Source organism: Hoplias malabaricus, chromosome 5 (assembly GCF_029633855.1).
Source record: "Hoplias malabaricus isolate fHopMal1 chromosome 5, fHopMal1.hap1, whole genome shotgun sequence".
Classification (NCBI taxonomy): Eukaryota; Metazoa; Chordata; class Actinopteri; order Characiformes; family Erythrinidae; genus Hoplias; species Hoplias malabaricus.
In genome coordinates, this window is record NC_089804.1 from 33,600,649 (window position 1) to 33,615,325 (window position 14,677).

The following is a 14,677-nucleotide window of genomic DNA, read 5'->3' on the forward strand; positions in this document are numbered from 1 at the left end:
GATCAGTGTTTCAGCACCTGCTCTGTCACCTGCACAGACCAATAAAACTGAGAGGGGGAAAAGTTTGTTCATTTTTAAAAAAAACTCAAAGCTCAGGAATTTATCAAACATTATTTCCCTCTGTGAGCATGCTCAGTTCTTCAGAAACTACCTTCCTGTTACACTGAGATATACAGGCATATTGTGCAAGTGTTTCAGTGTAGTGTGCACAAGTGTTTCAATGTAGTGTGCAAGTGTTTCAGTGTATTTTGCCCTAGAAGGCCTCTCATATTCCCATAGCCTACCTTGTTTTAACCCTCTCCCCTCGTGTGCATACTCATGAAGCACATGCAAATCAAGGAGGGTTCTGTTTGGCCTGTTCTCTGCAAAGGGACTTTCTGTCAGCCAAACGATTTTTAGTGTGGGCGAGCAGTGTTCTTGTTTTATTCAATAGGCCAATTTAGCCTATGGAAAATAACAATATGTCGTAAGCCAAACTGTAAAAAGTTGTTATGCACGGTCCTTTTTCAAAAAGTAAAGTTATGTCATAAACCATATTCTTTGTTGTGTTCGAGACATTTGTAAGTGTCCATTATCTCCAGGAGGGGGCGCTCCAGCACACTGTTTCCTGCTGTCTACGGGGCTAAGAGGCCAAAGTATGGAGAAGTCTGTGCCTCTCTCTCTCTCTGTGTGTGTGTGTGTGTGTGTTTGGGGTGGGGGTGGGGTGGGGATTGAGAGAGACGAGGTCTAAAGGGCGTCTGAATATTCTGAACAGCTTTTATATCTTGTGAATTCAGCAGGTGTTTTTTTACAGGTGTGGATGTACACTCAAGCCCAGCTCGTATCATCTCTACAGAACAGCATGAAGTGAAGTGCTTCACAAATGACCCTAATGTCAACACGTCAAATGCCAAGAGTCATCCAACTGTGGAACCGTGTTATCTCAGCGATTTCAGAAAGCAGTTCATTGTGAGTGATCATCTCTTTAATCTGATAAAATAATTAAAAATGACCCATGACCCTAACACAGCTATGCTCAAACAATAAGAGCAACACTCCTGGTGGGTAACAGGCCTCACCTTCCCAGCTGAGCCCTCTCAGGGCGAAGTGAGGGTGGAGGAGGTGGTACAGGGCAGAATCGTGTTCCTTGATCCTCGTGGCAATGAAGAAAACATTGAATATTTATGTGAGAAGTAGTTTTAATTTAGTACAGGTGATATTTTTTCCAAAATCAAGGATTACAAATATTTCTTTTACTATATAGAAATCTGAATAGTACTTTGCTAGTACTATGGCAAATAGTATAATCCCAAGAACCAGCCCACTGATTTGATGACATTTATTTTTGTACATGTTATTAATATCCATTCCCTTTCATATTTCTGCATTTTATTTTTGTGTTTTATATTTGAAGCAGGTTCCTCATTAGTTGTCCTAATATTTACATAAATAATACTATTCTAATGTAAAGAGGATAGATCCAGCTTTCATATGAGACCTTCATTTTGTTTCTGCCTTTTGGAGTATGAAATTTATGAAGTGAAGAACGTGAAGAATGCAAGTCTGGAACCACAGGTGTGCAGAATCATAAACAGTGAGTTCAGTCTGTTATTTCACAGAGGTGTAAAGTGTGCACTTCCTAACACTTCCTAATCAGAATAACAAACCATATACAAAACACAGACTGAATTCTTGTTTCTGTCTTCATGTGTTCAAACTGAAAATTAATAATGAGCCTTTTTTTTTAGATTCTCCCATTCTCCATTCAGTCCAAGAACCAAATTATTAAAACATACACAGACCCTGCAGTTCAACACATGCACACTATATTGAATCGACTGGTCATTTGCTCGATGCATTTTGCCCGTGAGTCTTCATTCATTCATTATCTGTAACCACTTATCCAGTTCAGGGTCGCGTTGGGTCCAGAGCCTACCTGGAATCATTGGGCGCAAGGCGGGAATACACCCTGGAGGGGGTGCCAGTCCTTCACAGGGCAACACACACACACACACACACACACTTTTGAGTCGCCAATCCACCTACCAACGTGTGTCTTTGGACTGTGGGAGGAAACCGGACCACCCGGAGGAAACCCACGCGGACACGAGAACACACCAACTCCTCACAGTCACCCGGAGCGGGAATCGAACCCACAACCTCCAGGTCCCTGGAGCTGTGTGACTGCGGCACTACCTGCTGTGCCACCGTGCCGCCCCTGCCCGTGATAATTCAAATCATTTGCGCAAATCTTTATAATCATATATTTTTGAAACTGTATTCATACAAAACACAACAGACTTAAATATTTACTCCATACTCCTCCATACTACTCCATATCTTACTCCATACTCCATACTCCAGGTAAACTCCGGAACATTTCTGGATTACTGCATGTCTGAAAGGGGTATTAGAGGAGTGTAACCTTCAGGGTTTCTTTACTCGGACTGCTTCCCCTCAACCCGGACCCGAATAAGCAGTGGACAATGGATGGATGGATGTTTGGGGGGCAGTGGCACTCAGTATCCACTCAGTGGCTTAGAGAGAAAATGCTTGAGAACGTCTGGTTCAATTATTCTCCAGAATGAACAACCACTGACTCATAAAGGCACACACACAATCTGTCCTAAACTGACACACACACACACACACACAATTTGTCCTAAACACAAACTGTCCTAAGTTGACACACACACAAACACATGCAGAGACACACAGATTACCCCAGGCTGACACAAACACACACACACACACACAGAGAGAGAGAGAGAGAGAGAGAGAGAGAGAGAGATCCATTATTAGGTTTAAGGCTTTTGACAATGTTACAGCTGTGGAAGGAAAGTGCTGTGTCTGCAGATATTCTTCTCTTTTTCTTTCTCCCTTTCTCTCTCTGTCTGTCTCTCATGAGCACTGTTAGGAACTGATTACATCATGATAGGTTCACCATGGCACAGTGGGGCATGTGTATTTGCAAGAAACAAACATTGATGGTGATAATCAGTCACATTTGACAAGTGAATGGAAAGGTCAGATTTTCTCAGTAATGGCACTGTAATAGTAATAGTGCTGGTGTAGCCATTTTACTCTCGGTAGATGCTCAGGGGTTGAATTCCAGTGCTGTGGAGATTATTGCAGGGAGGCTGCTGAGGGTGGATGTGGATGTTAAGGAGCTATCTTTCACTTTGTTTTATGTCTACGCTCCCACCGTTGATACAGATCATATCTTGATCTATGGAGAAATTTATGAATTAATTAAAACCTGTCCTCTGGAGAGGATTATTGTAATGGCTGAAATCTTACTGGCTTTTTAATAGTAGATTAGTGGAAGACCACTTCTTTGTGCACTACTTTACTCTGTTTTGGAAAGCTTGGAGAGAGAAAAACCCAGTAGAAGTCTCTTAGTCAATGGTGGGATATCGGCAAATCCCAGATTAAACGCTTCTGCCAAAATCATACTGCTCATAACACATTTATGCTGAAGCGTGTGATGGAGATGCTTTATCAAGGGATTTTAAACACTGACTGTGGTGTGGATGGATCCAGTGATACTGGTGCAGCTGAGAGCCTTGAGAGCAATAAGGTGCTGCTAAAAAATTTATCCAAGGGTGTCATCTCCGTGTTTGTTTTTTCAGAATCTAGACAGTTTTTCATACACTTTTTGAGTGTGTGTGTCTGATTCTACTTTTTGAAATTTTGGATTGCAACCTTTGTCAAATGGGTTTCCTGTTTAATAACACCCTGTTTATTTTTGGCTGTAAATAGAGATTGAGAGCTCTGATTAAGTGCTGGTGAACTTCATGCTGGAACAGGCCAAACTGGCGATGTGAAAGTCCTTCAGGCTGTGCTCAGAGGGGAGAGACATTTATGTGGTGAAGCAGTTCAGGCTCTGGTAGAGTCTCAGGTCAGAGTTCAGCTATTATTTCATCAGAACACTCTGTGTGTGTGAGTTTGCGAAGAAGTGGTGTGTTAGTGGGGACTGTGTGACTGTGGATGAATCGGGCGTGTTGTGTTTTTACTGGTGATTTTGTTACGAGGGTTTTCTCTCATATTTCATTATTTCTCGTGAATTTGTTAGTGATTAACTGAGTGTTTATTAAAAAGGTTTTAGATGTCTCTCAATTTCCCCCTCTTTCTCTCTCTCTCTCTCTCTCTTTCTCTCTCTCTCTCTCTTTTTCACTCATCTGGACCTCTGTGGTTTGTTGGTTTCAGTGATGGCAGAGAGGGGGTGATGCATGGAACGAGGGGGGAGATGATGTCATCACTGGGCATGCTCGTTCTCGCGCATGTGACATCACTGAGACATTCCATTCCATTACACACATACACACAAGTACAGCACAGACCACCATACCCCAGCCTCCCCTTTCATCTTCTTTTTTCTTTCAAAACCCGCATTTCTCTCTCTCTCTCTCTTTCTCTCTCTCTCTCTTTCTCTCTCTCTCTCTCTCTCTCTCTCTCTCTCACACACACACACACACACACACACATACTCTCTCTTTTTATTGCATCCCTCTCTATCTTTTTTCTTCTTTTCTGCTTGTATAAGTAGCCTCGGCCCCTCTGCCCCATTTCCTCTCTCTCTCTCTGTGTGTGTGTGTGTGTGTGTTGTGCTGGCTCCGCCCCTCTCTCAGAGACAAACTGCTCCCAGACGGAGCTGATATGGAGAACCGTCTGAACCCTAACTCTCTACTGCGTAGAGTCACTGCGTCACTGCGTCTTTAAATATAATTGTTGTTGTTTTTTCAAATAACATTATTTCTGTTTCTCTTCAGGTTTTCAACGTCCCTTTTTAATATCTGCAATGTTGTGTACGCACAGTAATATAAAATCCTAATTTGCATACTGAATGAAGTAAGAACCACACTGAGATGAGTCTGAATATCTGTATTTGCATACAGTGAGGATGAACCCAGATGACAATGAGACAGGGTGTTCTGGAGCACCTGCACATGAGCCTGGCTATAGTGGTATAAACCCCCCAGTAACAGAGCTCCGCTCAACAAATTTGGGCCGAAACACCAGACCCTGTGCTCACTAATGTTACTGTGGCTGAATGCCATCAGATCCTCACAGCAATGTTCCCAGGAGAGTAGAGGTTGTTCCTGCAGTGAAGAGAGGAACACAGTGCTGATTAATGCTCTTCGGTTCAGAGGAAATGCTAGACGAGCTCCCCCCCACCCCTCTCTCTCTCTCTCTCTCTCTCTCTCTCTCTCTCTTTTTGCCCTAGTCCTTTCATTCTTCTCCTTTTACTCTGATAGTGTTTTCCACTGAGTCACTCTGTAAAATTTTGCTGAAAAACAGAGAGAGGGGAAGGGAGAGAGAGACAGAGGGAGGAAGGGAGAGAAAGAGGGGGAGAGGAGAAGGGATTGTGGAAGAGTGAGAGAGAGGAAGACAGAGAGAGGAAGAGAGACAGTGTTACAGTGTAATGGGGGAAGGGTGGAGAAAAATAAAGGGGGACATGAAAAAGAGGGCAGACCCCATGAGGGAGGTAGAGAAAATAAAACAGAACGATGAGGGAGAGAAAGAGGAAAAAATGGGAGAAAGAAAAGGAAAGAGAGAAAGCAGACAAGAAAAAAGGCAAGAGGAAGAGAAGGAGAAAATTGAGAGGGAGTGGAAAGACAGAGGGAATAACAGAATGGCTAGTAAAATAGCAAAAGATATAGTAAAAAGTAAAGCAACAGGAAAAGTTGAATAGAGTAAAGCGAGACAGAGAGAAAGAGTTGTAGAAAAGGCAGGTACAGTTACATACTGCTGCATTCTGAAACATAAAGGGGAGGGAAGTACATTTTACAGCACTTTGTCAGTGATTAACTTTTCACCTTTTACGGCTGGGAAAGCTGAGCTGTCATTCAGAGAGAGAGAGAAAAGGAGAGGGAGGGAGGGAGGAAGTGAGGGAAGGGGAGGAGCAAAGTAGCAAAAGTGGGTGAAATAGGGAGGGAGGAAAAGGAGTGGCCATATACCCCCCCCCCTTCTTTCTCTGGGAGTGACAATAGGATAAGGAGGGCCAGTAGTAGAGTAAGAGAGAGAGAGAGGGAGAGAGAGAGAGAGAGAGAGAGAGAGAGAGAGAGAGAGAGAGAGAGAGAGACAGAGGAGGGGGAAGAGCAGAAAGAGAAACAGAGAGAGCAGGAGGAAAGTAAAAGAGAAGGAGAGACGGAGGGATAGAGCAAGAGGGATAACGTCCAGATCTCAGGTATGTGCTGTGTAAACTCTGTGAAGAAAGCAGTGGCCTGGTTTTTGGGGCAGAACTTAGGGCTAATAACAATGTGTTAATAACAATAAGTTTTTATTTGCATTTGTTCATAACTATTTGTTTATAACAAAGTATTTACAACAATGTTTCTAACTAGAATTATGTTCAAACCTGCGTGTCCTGCGTGTCCAGACTGAAACACTCCTTATAGCGTCAGTGTGTGAGTGGGTGGGGCAAAGCTGCTGTAAGTGGAGTTGTAAATGCTCTGGCTTCTGTGGCATGGGCTTTTGCAGATGGTTGGATCCTGCAGCTCTTCCTGATGATGTTAGTAGTTAATTTATCGTGTGAAGTGTGGTTAAAAACTCAATTCGATGTAAACGCAGATGTTCACAGAGGAGTCAGAAATGCTTTAACGTTCCATGATTTTGTGCACGAGGTGCAGCATACATTAACATGTGTTAATGGAGCAGGAGCACCCTGGAGAAATAAACATTTATTATAGCTTTATTATATGCAGAGTAGTATATAGAGAAGCCTCAAGGCCTTCAGTCCAGCTCCTGAAGTCCTGACAATTAGGAGAAGAGATTGGCTGACCCTACCTAGATACCACAGAGAAAGCAATGCTGATTGGACCAATTTACATGGGCCATTTCAAGAGCTTAAAGCAACCCTAGGTAGTAGTACTTTTACCTTAAAATTACAGTTTCAATACTGTGAAATTACAAAATACTGTGAGGCTCCACTGAGCAGTAATAGGGAGATAGATAATAGATGCTATATCATTACTGCTCTATTCTCAGCTCTGTAGAAACTGCACTATGTAACTTCTGGATGAAGGTAGGAATCCACCCCAACCCTTGATTTCAGGACAAGGCTGTAAAAGTGAATTACACTCTGCAACTGTAAAAAAAGCTCAGGAGCAAAAATACTAAACTTGAATTTCCAACAGGAATTAAAATTGAGAAAAGGGCATCATCATTACAATAGTCTCACAGCATGATGTTTTTTTACTCTGATTAATGATGCACAGACATTTATTTCTGATTTCACAAAAGTTTTAGCTATACTCTGAGGAGTAGAAGCCTTGAGCATTGCCCACTGCGACAGCCAGGACACACAGATAAATAAAATATGTGTTTGTGTTAAATAAGACAAAACATGGAAAGGGTTTGGGCTGTGAGGAACAGATTGTGAGTTCTCTTAAAACTTTTGAAACTTCAGAGGAAAATCTTCCCTCTTTAGCCCAAGTCAAGACATGTCTGGAGTTTTGAGTCATGGGGAATTGGCTCAGAGTGGGACTGCAGGAAGAGAACTGAATCAAATGTGCATACTTTCTCCAAGTTTGGTTCTTTAGATTTTCACTGGACCTTCATGGCTAATGTAGCTAATAACTAAAGGAAGTTTATAGCTCATCACAATGTTAAACGAATCACACTATTGTCTTAAATAACAATATATGTGTCTCCATTATGGATATATTTAATACATCATATCATGCTACCATGGTTCACTGTGCAATTTCCAAGGTGTGTGTCAGGAAGATTGACAGCAGTGGGTTTGTTTGCTGGAGATAAAACTCAGCTGACAGGAAGTGGCCTGTCATTCCTCTTAGCCCTGTGCTACACGCCCAGCTCTGTTCTGTTAATCACAAACTGATTAGACAGGTTTTTCTCCAGGTGAAAGAATAGACTGACACACTAACAGCTTACACACACATGCCACTTTATCAGAAACACCCCCCTTCTATTGACACTCACTGGCCACTATATCAGAAACACCCTCCTTCTACTGAAACTCACTGGCCACTTTATCAGAAATACACCCCTTGCTGTGTGATCAGCAAGATTGAGACACAAAAACACAAACACACACACATACATGCAGCTGCTAGATCTGCGGAATAGACGGGCTACACCCTGACAATAAAAACAATCAATAAATCAGTACCCTTTTACTGAGAGATGAATCACTGATTAACACAACACACTGACCACCTGAAGTTTCTCATATTCTGTGAGCAGCAGTGCATCATGGAAGCTGTGCACGGCGTTCCTGGCATTCCCGCTGTTCCCTGTGTTCCTTTAATACACACGAGTTCTGCCAGTCTAATGCCGCAGCTCGTGAGGAACACATTAAAGGTTCAGTGCATAACATATTTTGCTTGTCTGTTTGTAGTGAAGCTGCAGAACATATGGCAAGTGACATCGCAACAGGAAGGAGCGTCTACATGTACCTTGACTGTACTGGCCTTGTAAATTCCTCATAATTTCTCTGAATCAAAATGTAAAATCAAAATGTCTCTCCTCTGGAAGAATGCACAATTTCTGACTTGAGTTCATGGAGCATTAAAGTGCAGAGTGGACTGTTTATTGTCAGAAAGTCTGCTGGTTTCTGAGAGAGCTTTACATTATATGTTGGAACATTGCTGTGAGGATTTGATGGGGGACATTAATGAGTTGAAATGGTGCTGGACGAAATGACACCAGCCTCATGTGTAGCTGCTGTTTTAGAGACAAAACCTTTGGTTACTAAAGCAGTCCTTTGTTATTTATTCATGTTTCTCTCCAGCAAAATGGCCTCAGCTGCCCCTCAGAAGAGGATGGTGTCCTCCGTCTTTATCACACTGACGTCCCCTTACAGAGCCAAGGTGACCCCCACCCCCCAGGTCCAGAGCCCCCCACCACCCCAGATCCAGAGCACTGCTGTCCCACTGAGCCCCCCAGGGACCCAGAGAAAACCCTCCTCCAGATCACTGCAGGACGTGCTCCAGGATGCCTCTCGCATTGGTTCCTCCACCCCAGAGAAAGTGCTGCAAACTCGCTATAAAACCGGAACTCAGTCCCCTGCCCTGGACTCCCTCCACAAAAACACTCTCCCCCTCTCCACAGCGGAACACACACAGCGCCTCAAACAGGACAAAACCCCGCAGGGTATGCAGGAACACACCCATATATCCAAAAGTTTATGGACACATCCACCATTTCATGACAAACAAACAATAGACATGGTCCTAAATAGCTGCTCATAAAATATCTGCTTAGTTTATCTAGAAGATTAAAGGCACACTAGGTAAGACCTGGGATTCCCCTACAGTTGCTGAGACCACAGTGATTGTGAAGCTCTAATTTTAACGTAAAATATTACGTAGTGTTGCTTTAATGGTGAACTGGAGCATGTTTGCTGCTTTAGATTTATTTATTTATTTATTTATATATTTTTTTGCTTTAGTTTTGGCCTAAGACCAGTAATACAGAGATGTTTGATCTAAATTCACACTTTTTTGTTTGTCTAATGCAACTTAATCCATATTTATAAATAACAGTGGGTCAGATTGACCAAATAATAATTAGGAGACTATAACATAAGATAATTATGTTTGTTTGTGTTTTTATCAGAATATTTTCCGCCACCCCCTCCCCCTCCCTCTCTGGTCTCAGAGGTGTGTGATGACCTGACTGCTCCCCCACCACTGACCCCACCCACCGGCCCTCCAGCTGACCTCAGACACGGACCAGAGGTCAGACACACACACACACACACACACATACACAATTACAGATGAGTTCATATTGCAATCACAGCCTACACCACTCATTCATGCATTAAAGTGACATAGATATCTTAAATAATAAATTGTCACCATCCTCAATACCGAGAGTAATCTAGAGGGTGATAATCCAGATCCAGATCCTCCAATATTGAAACTTGACCACATTATTGCTCCTGTGGCTGCCATCAGTCTCTTTCAGCCATGTTCCAACATCTAGTGTAAAGATTTCCCAGAAGAGTAGAGTTCTGTTACTGCAGTTAACATAAAAAAACACTTTGTGTCCACAGGCTTTTGGCCATTTAGTGTCTGTACAGTGGGGTCTTTGAGTGCACAGATCTAGTCCACGGTCGTGTAAGGGTTAAAGCATGGAGCTAAGCCTGCGATTAGCTGAGCTGCTGTTAAATAAACACGTCTGAGTTTTGGATCAGATAAGAGGCTGCCAATGTGCTTCAGTGGGCTTCAGCTCTGTCCCAACAAAACAATACCCCTCTTCATCAAGTTATTATTTACTCGGGGTTAAAGTGTGCAGTCTTATGGCAAATGTATTTTTCTGTGCTTGCATTATTCCTCAGTAAAAGAAACTCAAAGGTTTTAGGGCCTGCTGACTCAGGGTAGAGTGTATTAACTCTTAAAAGGGACATACATACGTCTGTCTGATATGTCTGATGTAGATCACTTTTGGTGGGAGTTCTGTGGAGGCACTGCCCCCTGCTGGAGTTCTCGCTAGTCCTGAAGAGGAGATCCAACCAGGTGATAAATACACACACACAAACATGGAATGCTAAATTACCTTTGATTCTCTCAGAGAATAAATATTTACAATCAATTAAAAATGTAGCTTTAGTGTAATTTAATTAAATATGATTTTAATACATCACTAAACTTAGAGTTCTGGATGCATGGTAGTACAGGGCAGTATGTGTGTGTGTTAGATGTGTGTGGGTTCTGTAGGAAGCCTGTATCTCTGAGAGAAGCTGCGATTGAGGCTCTGAACCGAACATATCACAGCAGCTGTTTCCAGTGCCGTCAGTGCCATGCTGCTCTCGCTGGGAAAATGTACTATAACAAGGCGGGGATTCCTCTGTGTGAGGACTGCTACCAGGTACAAGCTCCATCCAGGAGAAGAAAATAAGGCCTAGATAAGATACCTGGCCTCTATTCTTGCTGAATATTCTACACAGTTATTAACTGTAATTGTGCTCTCTAATGTCACTTTCCACAGCATGATACCTACACTACTTGAGTACTCAGTTTTTCTGATTCTCCATCAGGTAAATCCGGGCCTGGTATTATAACCAGTTTCTTTTTTCAGTCCCTGCTCTCCTGTGGTTTCAGAGCAAACTGAGTAGGAACTAAACTATGATGTGTGAACCATGCAGAGTCTTGTTTGTCCAGACAGAATCATCTCTCTGCGCCATGCAATGCAGACATCCAGCACAAACTCTTCATCTGTAAAATCACCAGCTACAGCAGAGACCACATTTGTTTTTGTCTGACTCGAGTAGGTACCATGCAATGGGAAACTGCCCAAAGGCCACCTGAGTCTCCCACCACCCAAAACCTTTGACCATGAGAACAGCTGGAGTTAAAGTTGGACAATAGATTGTTTAGCATAATATTTTTCTACCCATTTTGTTCATTAACGCCCTTGTTTTTTGCGCTAAGGCGAGTCTGGAGCCTTGTTGGGCGTGTGGTGATGTCATCAAGGACCATGTGATCCGTGCACTGGAGAGAGCCTATCACCCACCCTGCTTTGTCTGCACCACCTGCCGTCAGCCAATTGGAGAACAGAGATTCGCCCAGGGTGAAGTGGGAGAGGTGTACTGTTTGCAGGACTATTACAGGTACTGGAAGTCCCGAACAGGGACATTTACTTTGTAAAGCTAAGTCATATTTTATATACTGTGCATTTAGTGTGATAAAGCAGTAACCCCAAACGTAGCCACCAATGCCAGACATAAAGCTGGGGTTTGCTTTACTGGTCCACTGTAGCTACATGGCTAAATGTGGTTTCTGTATTTTGTGATTGTCCCTAGAGCACAACACGCTAAGAGGAGAACACTTAATCCTGATTTTTTTCATCAGCTCAGTATGGTCATCGGAGTACACTATTTGCTGATTCTCTTACATCCTTTGTGAGCTGCATTAGTCTTAGCTTCTGTATATTGGACTATGTGGCGTATTAATGGGACTTTTGGTGAAGTCGTCTCTTTGAGGCTGCTGTGGTGAATGTGAGTGTGTGTGTGTGTGTGTGTAACATGGTTATTTTCCTGTTGTGTGTAGGAAGTACGCTCCTCAGTGCAGCATCTGTGAAGAGCTGATAATTCCTCGAGAGGACGGGACGGACAGCTTCACGGTCGAGTGTTTGGGACGATCTTTCCATGAAGACTGCTACCGCTGTGAGGTCAGAGTCCAGCCTCAAAGTTTACACTTTATGATGCTTTAAACTATCACTCTACACTATACTTTGTGTACTATATTTGGCACTTCAGTATACACTATGTACTTCCTCACCCTGTAGGTGGAGTCATACCCATAAAATAGGAAAATGAGCAACAATGCTAAAGAAAAACACTGGACTCTTAGCTCCCACACTGGACCAATCCTGCTAGTGTGAGGGGGCCGTTTTAGAGAGTTGGTCACTTCTACACAGCAAATTCTCCAGTGTTAAATCAACACTATTAGTGTAAACTTAACACTGAGATTGTTAAATTATAACACTAACAGTGCTGATATAACACTGGTGAATGTTGAGAAAAAACCCATTGTGACTCCTAATTCAGGTGAAATACAGAAAAACACATTGGAATTATTATTTTGGTGGAGGGTGCATTGGCAACAGTTTCAGTAAATCCCATTAATTTCTACTGCTTAGTGTACTGTAGTATAGTGGCTAATACTTCTGCCTCCCACATGGCAAACCCCAGCCTGAGCAAACACACCAGACTACACCGATAATAATCCCTTGGCAACACTCATTAACACTGCATTTGCCTGCCTCTGTAACATGACTGAAATTGTAAGTTGTTCTGTCCAATATGTAAATATCTCTCACAGGGAAATCCAGCTTCAACACAGAGTTCTTCATATGGATATGATCATGACCACAGAAAGTAATAAGTCAGTGGTTTGTCGTCTTACAACATCTTTTATATGTTTATCCTCCTCAGGTGTGTGGGGTGCTCCTCTCTCCTGAGCCAAACGAACACGGCTGCCACCCGCTGGACGGACAGATACTATGTAAACCCTGCCACCTTTCTCAGATCCAGACCAGCCAGCATTAAAACACCTGAATGTTAAAACACTGTATCTGCTGAGGAACCTGATGTGAGAAGAATGTACAACGTTTAAAGCTGCAAAACAGGGGTTTGGTCCATCTGTAAAAGAAAAAGAGAGCAAAGAAAAGGCCCCAAAACTAAAAACGATGATCTGGTTTCAGCAGTGTCTTTAGAAACAATGCCACATGACATTGCTTCTAATCCCAGAGGTGAAACCGTTATGAATTTTGTGTGCATCTTTTTTTCATATAATTAAAAAATAAAATTAAAGTTTTTTATTTAATTAACAAACTAAAAATAATAAATAGAACAGAACTATATATATATATATATAATTAAATAAAATAAATTTTAAAAATGTTGTTGTGTGTGCAGAAATATAAAAATGAATAACTATTAACAAGAGAATGATTACATTTATTTTGTGAGAGCAAATTAAAAAATGTGCTCACAAATTGCAAAATACATTTCACATGTAGTTCTGAGCTAGAGCACCATCCAATGGACCAAACCTCCCCTGAGCTGCTGTAACAACATTGGGATGAGACTGTATTCAACACTGCAGAACTGGGAGATCAGAGTTGTTTTATTGTGTAGTTTTATTATTTTATATAATGATACAATATTTTAAAATCTTTTATATTATTTTTATATTCATGTTTTAATTCCATTCCAATGCATTTATCAGTGATGTAATCAATCAAACATATCTGTAATAACCTGATATTTGTGCACTGTTGTCTAATAATATGCACCAACAATCGATACACCAAAGATATTTATTCATCAGTAAATCAAATATGTATTTTCTTTGTTTACGTTCTGATGAGAAAACATATCAAAACTGCAATGTATGCGCGGATGTATTAAAATAAAACAAATACAATACAATATTTTTGGTTGTTTTTTATGTACCTGTCATAAAATATCTGTTTTATATATATTTTTATAGTGAGAGCTTTAGTAGAGAAAAGTTTTTAAAGTGCAAAAGCCCTCTCCTACACTGTCCTTTCTCCACTGGTGTGTTGGTATGAGTGGATAAGACACAGCAATACTGCTGGTGTTGTTAAACCCCTGGGCAATGTCCGATGTCCACTGATGAAGAACTAGAGGACAACCAACACAAACTGCAGCAGCAGATGAGCTACCGTCTTTGACTTTACATTTACAAGGTGGAACAACAAGGTATATGTGTGTAACAGTGGGCAGTGAGTGAACACAGGGTTTAAAAACTACAGCAGTACTGCAGTATGGAGGACTAAACCTGCTGAAATTAAAAATAAATTAATAAAAAAAAAGAGGAATGTAAAAATAAATGCATGACTTAATATGGGACATAAAAACAAATAAATAAATCTGTATATTATGCATATTTTTACATTTTGTGCATTTGTTTATTACTCAATATATTTATCTATTTACAATTTTTATGAATTGCAATATTCATTTTTATATTATATGTATTTATATTAAATGTATTTTTTAATTTAACATTTTCTGAATTTGTATTTGGGGGCGGCACGGTGGCGCAGCAGGTAGTGTCGCAGTCACACAGCTCCAGAGAGGCTGACAGAGGGGCTGCGCCAAGGGAACTGTCTCCAGAAGCTCCGTCTCTGGGAGCAAAAAATGTAGACTCTGTGACATCATTGATGGACAGCCCCCTTATTATCATATAAGAGA

General features: G+C 41.6%; 1 protein-coding gene across 3 annotated transcripts; it reads left to right on the top strand.

Annotated features, from left to right (window-relative positions):
• The first annotated feature begins 930 nt into the window (after nt 1-930).
• Nucleotides 931-13,878, top strand: fblim1 (filamin binding LIM protein 1). Of its 3 annotated transcripts, none has more exons than XM_066673376.1 (8): nt 931-948; nt 8,738-9,099; nt 9,565-9,686; nt 10,391-10,469; nt 10,652-10,821; nt 11,385-11,563; nt 12,003-12,123; nt 12,890-13,878. In XM_066673376.1, the coding sequence occupies exons 2-8, from the start codon at nt 8,742-8,744 to the stop codon at nt 13,001-13,003; spliced, it is 1,143 nt and encodes a 380-aa protein (XP_066529473.1). In that variant the 5' UTR covers nt 931-948; nt 8,738-8,741; the 3' UTR covers nt 13,004-13,878. The 3 variants fall into 3 exon arrangements, with proteins under 3 accessions (XP_066529473.1, XP_066529472.1, XP_066529471.1); XM_066673375.1 differs by lacking the exon at nt 931-948 and adding an exon at nt 6,039-6,169; XM_066673374.1 differs by lacking the exon at nt 931-948 and adding an exon at nt 7,725-8,420.
• Nucleotides 13,879-14,677: the final 799 nt, after the last annotated feature.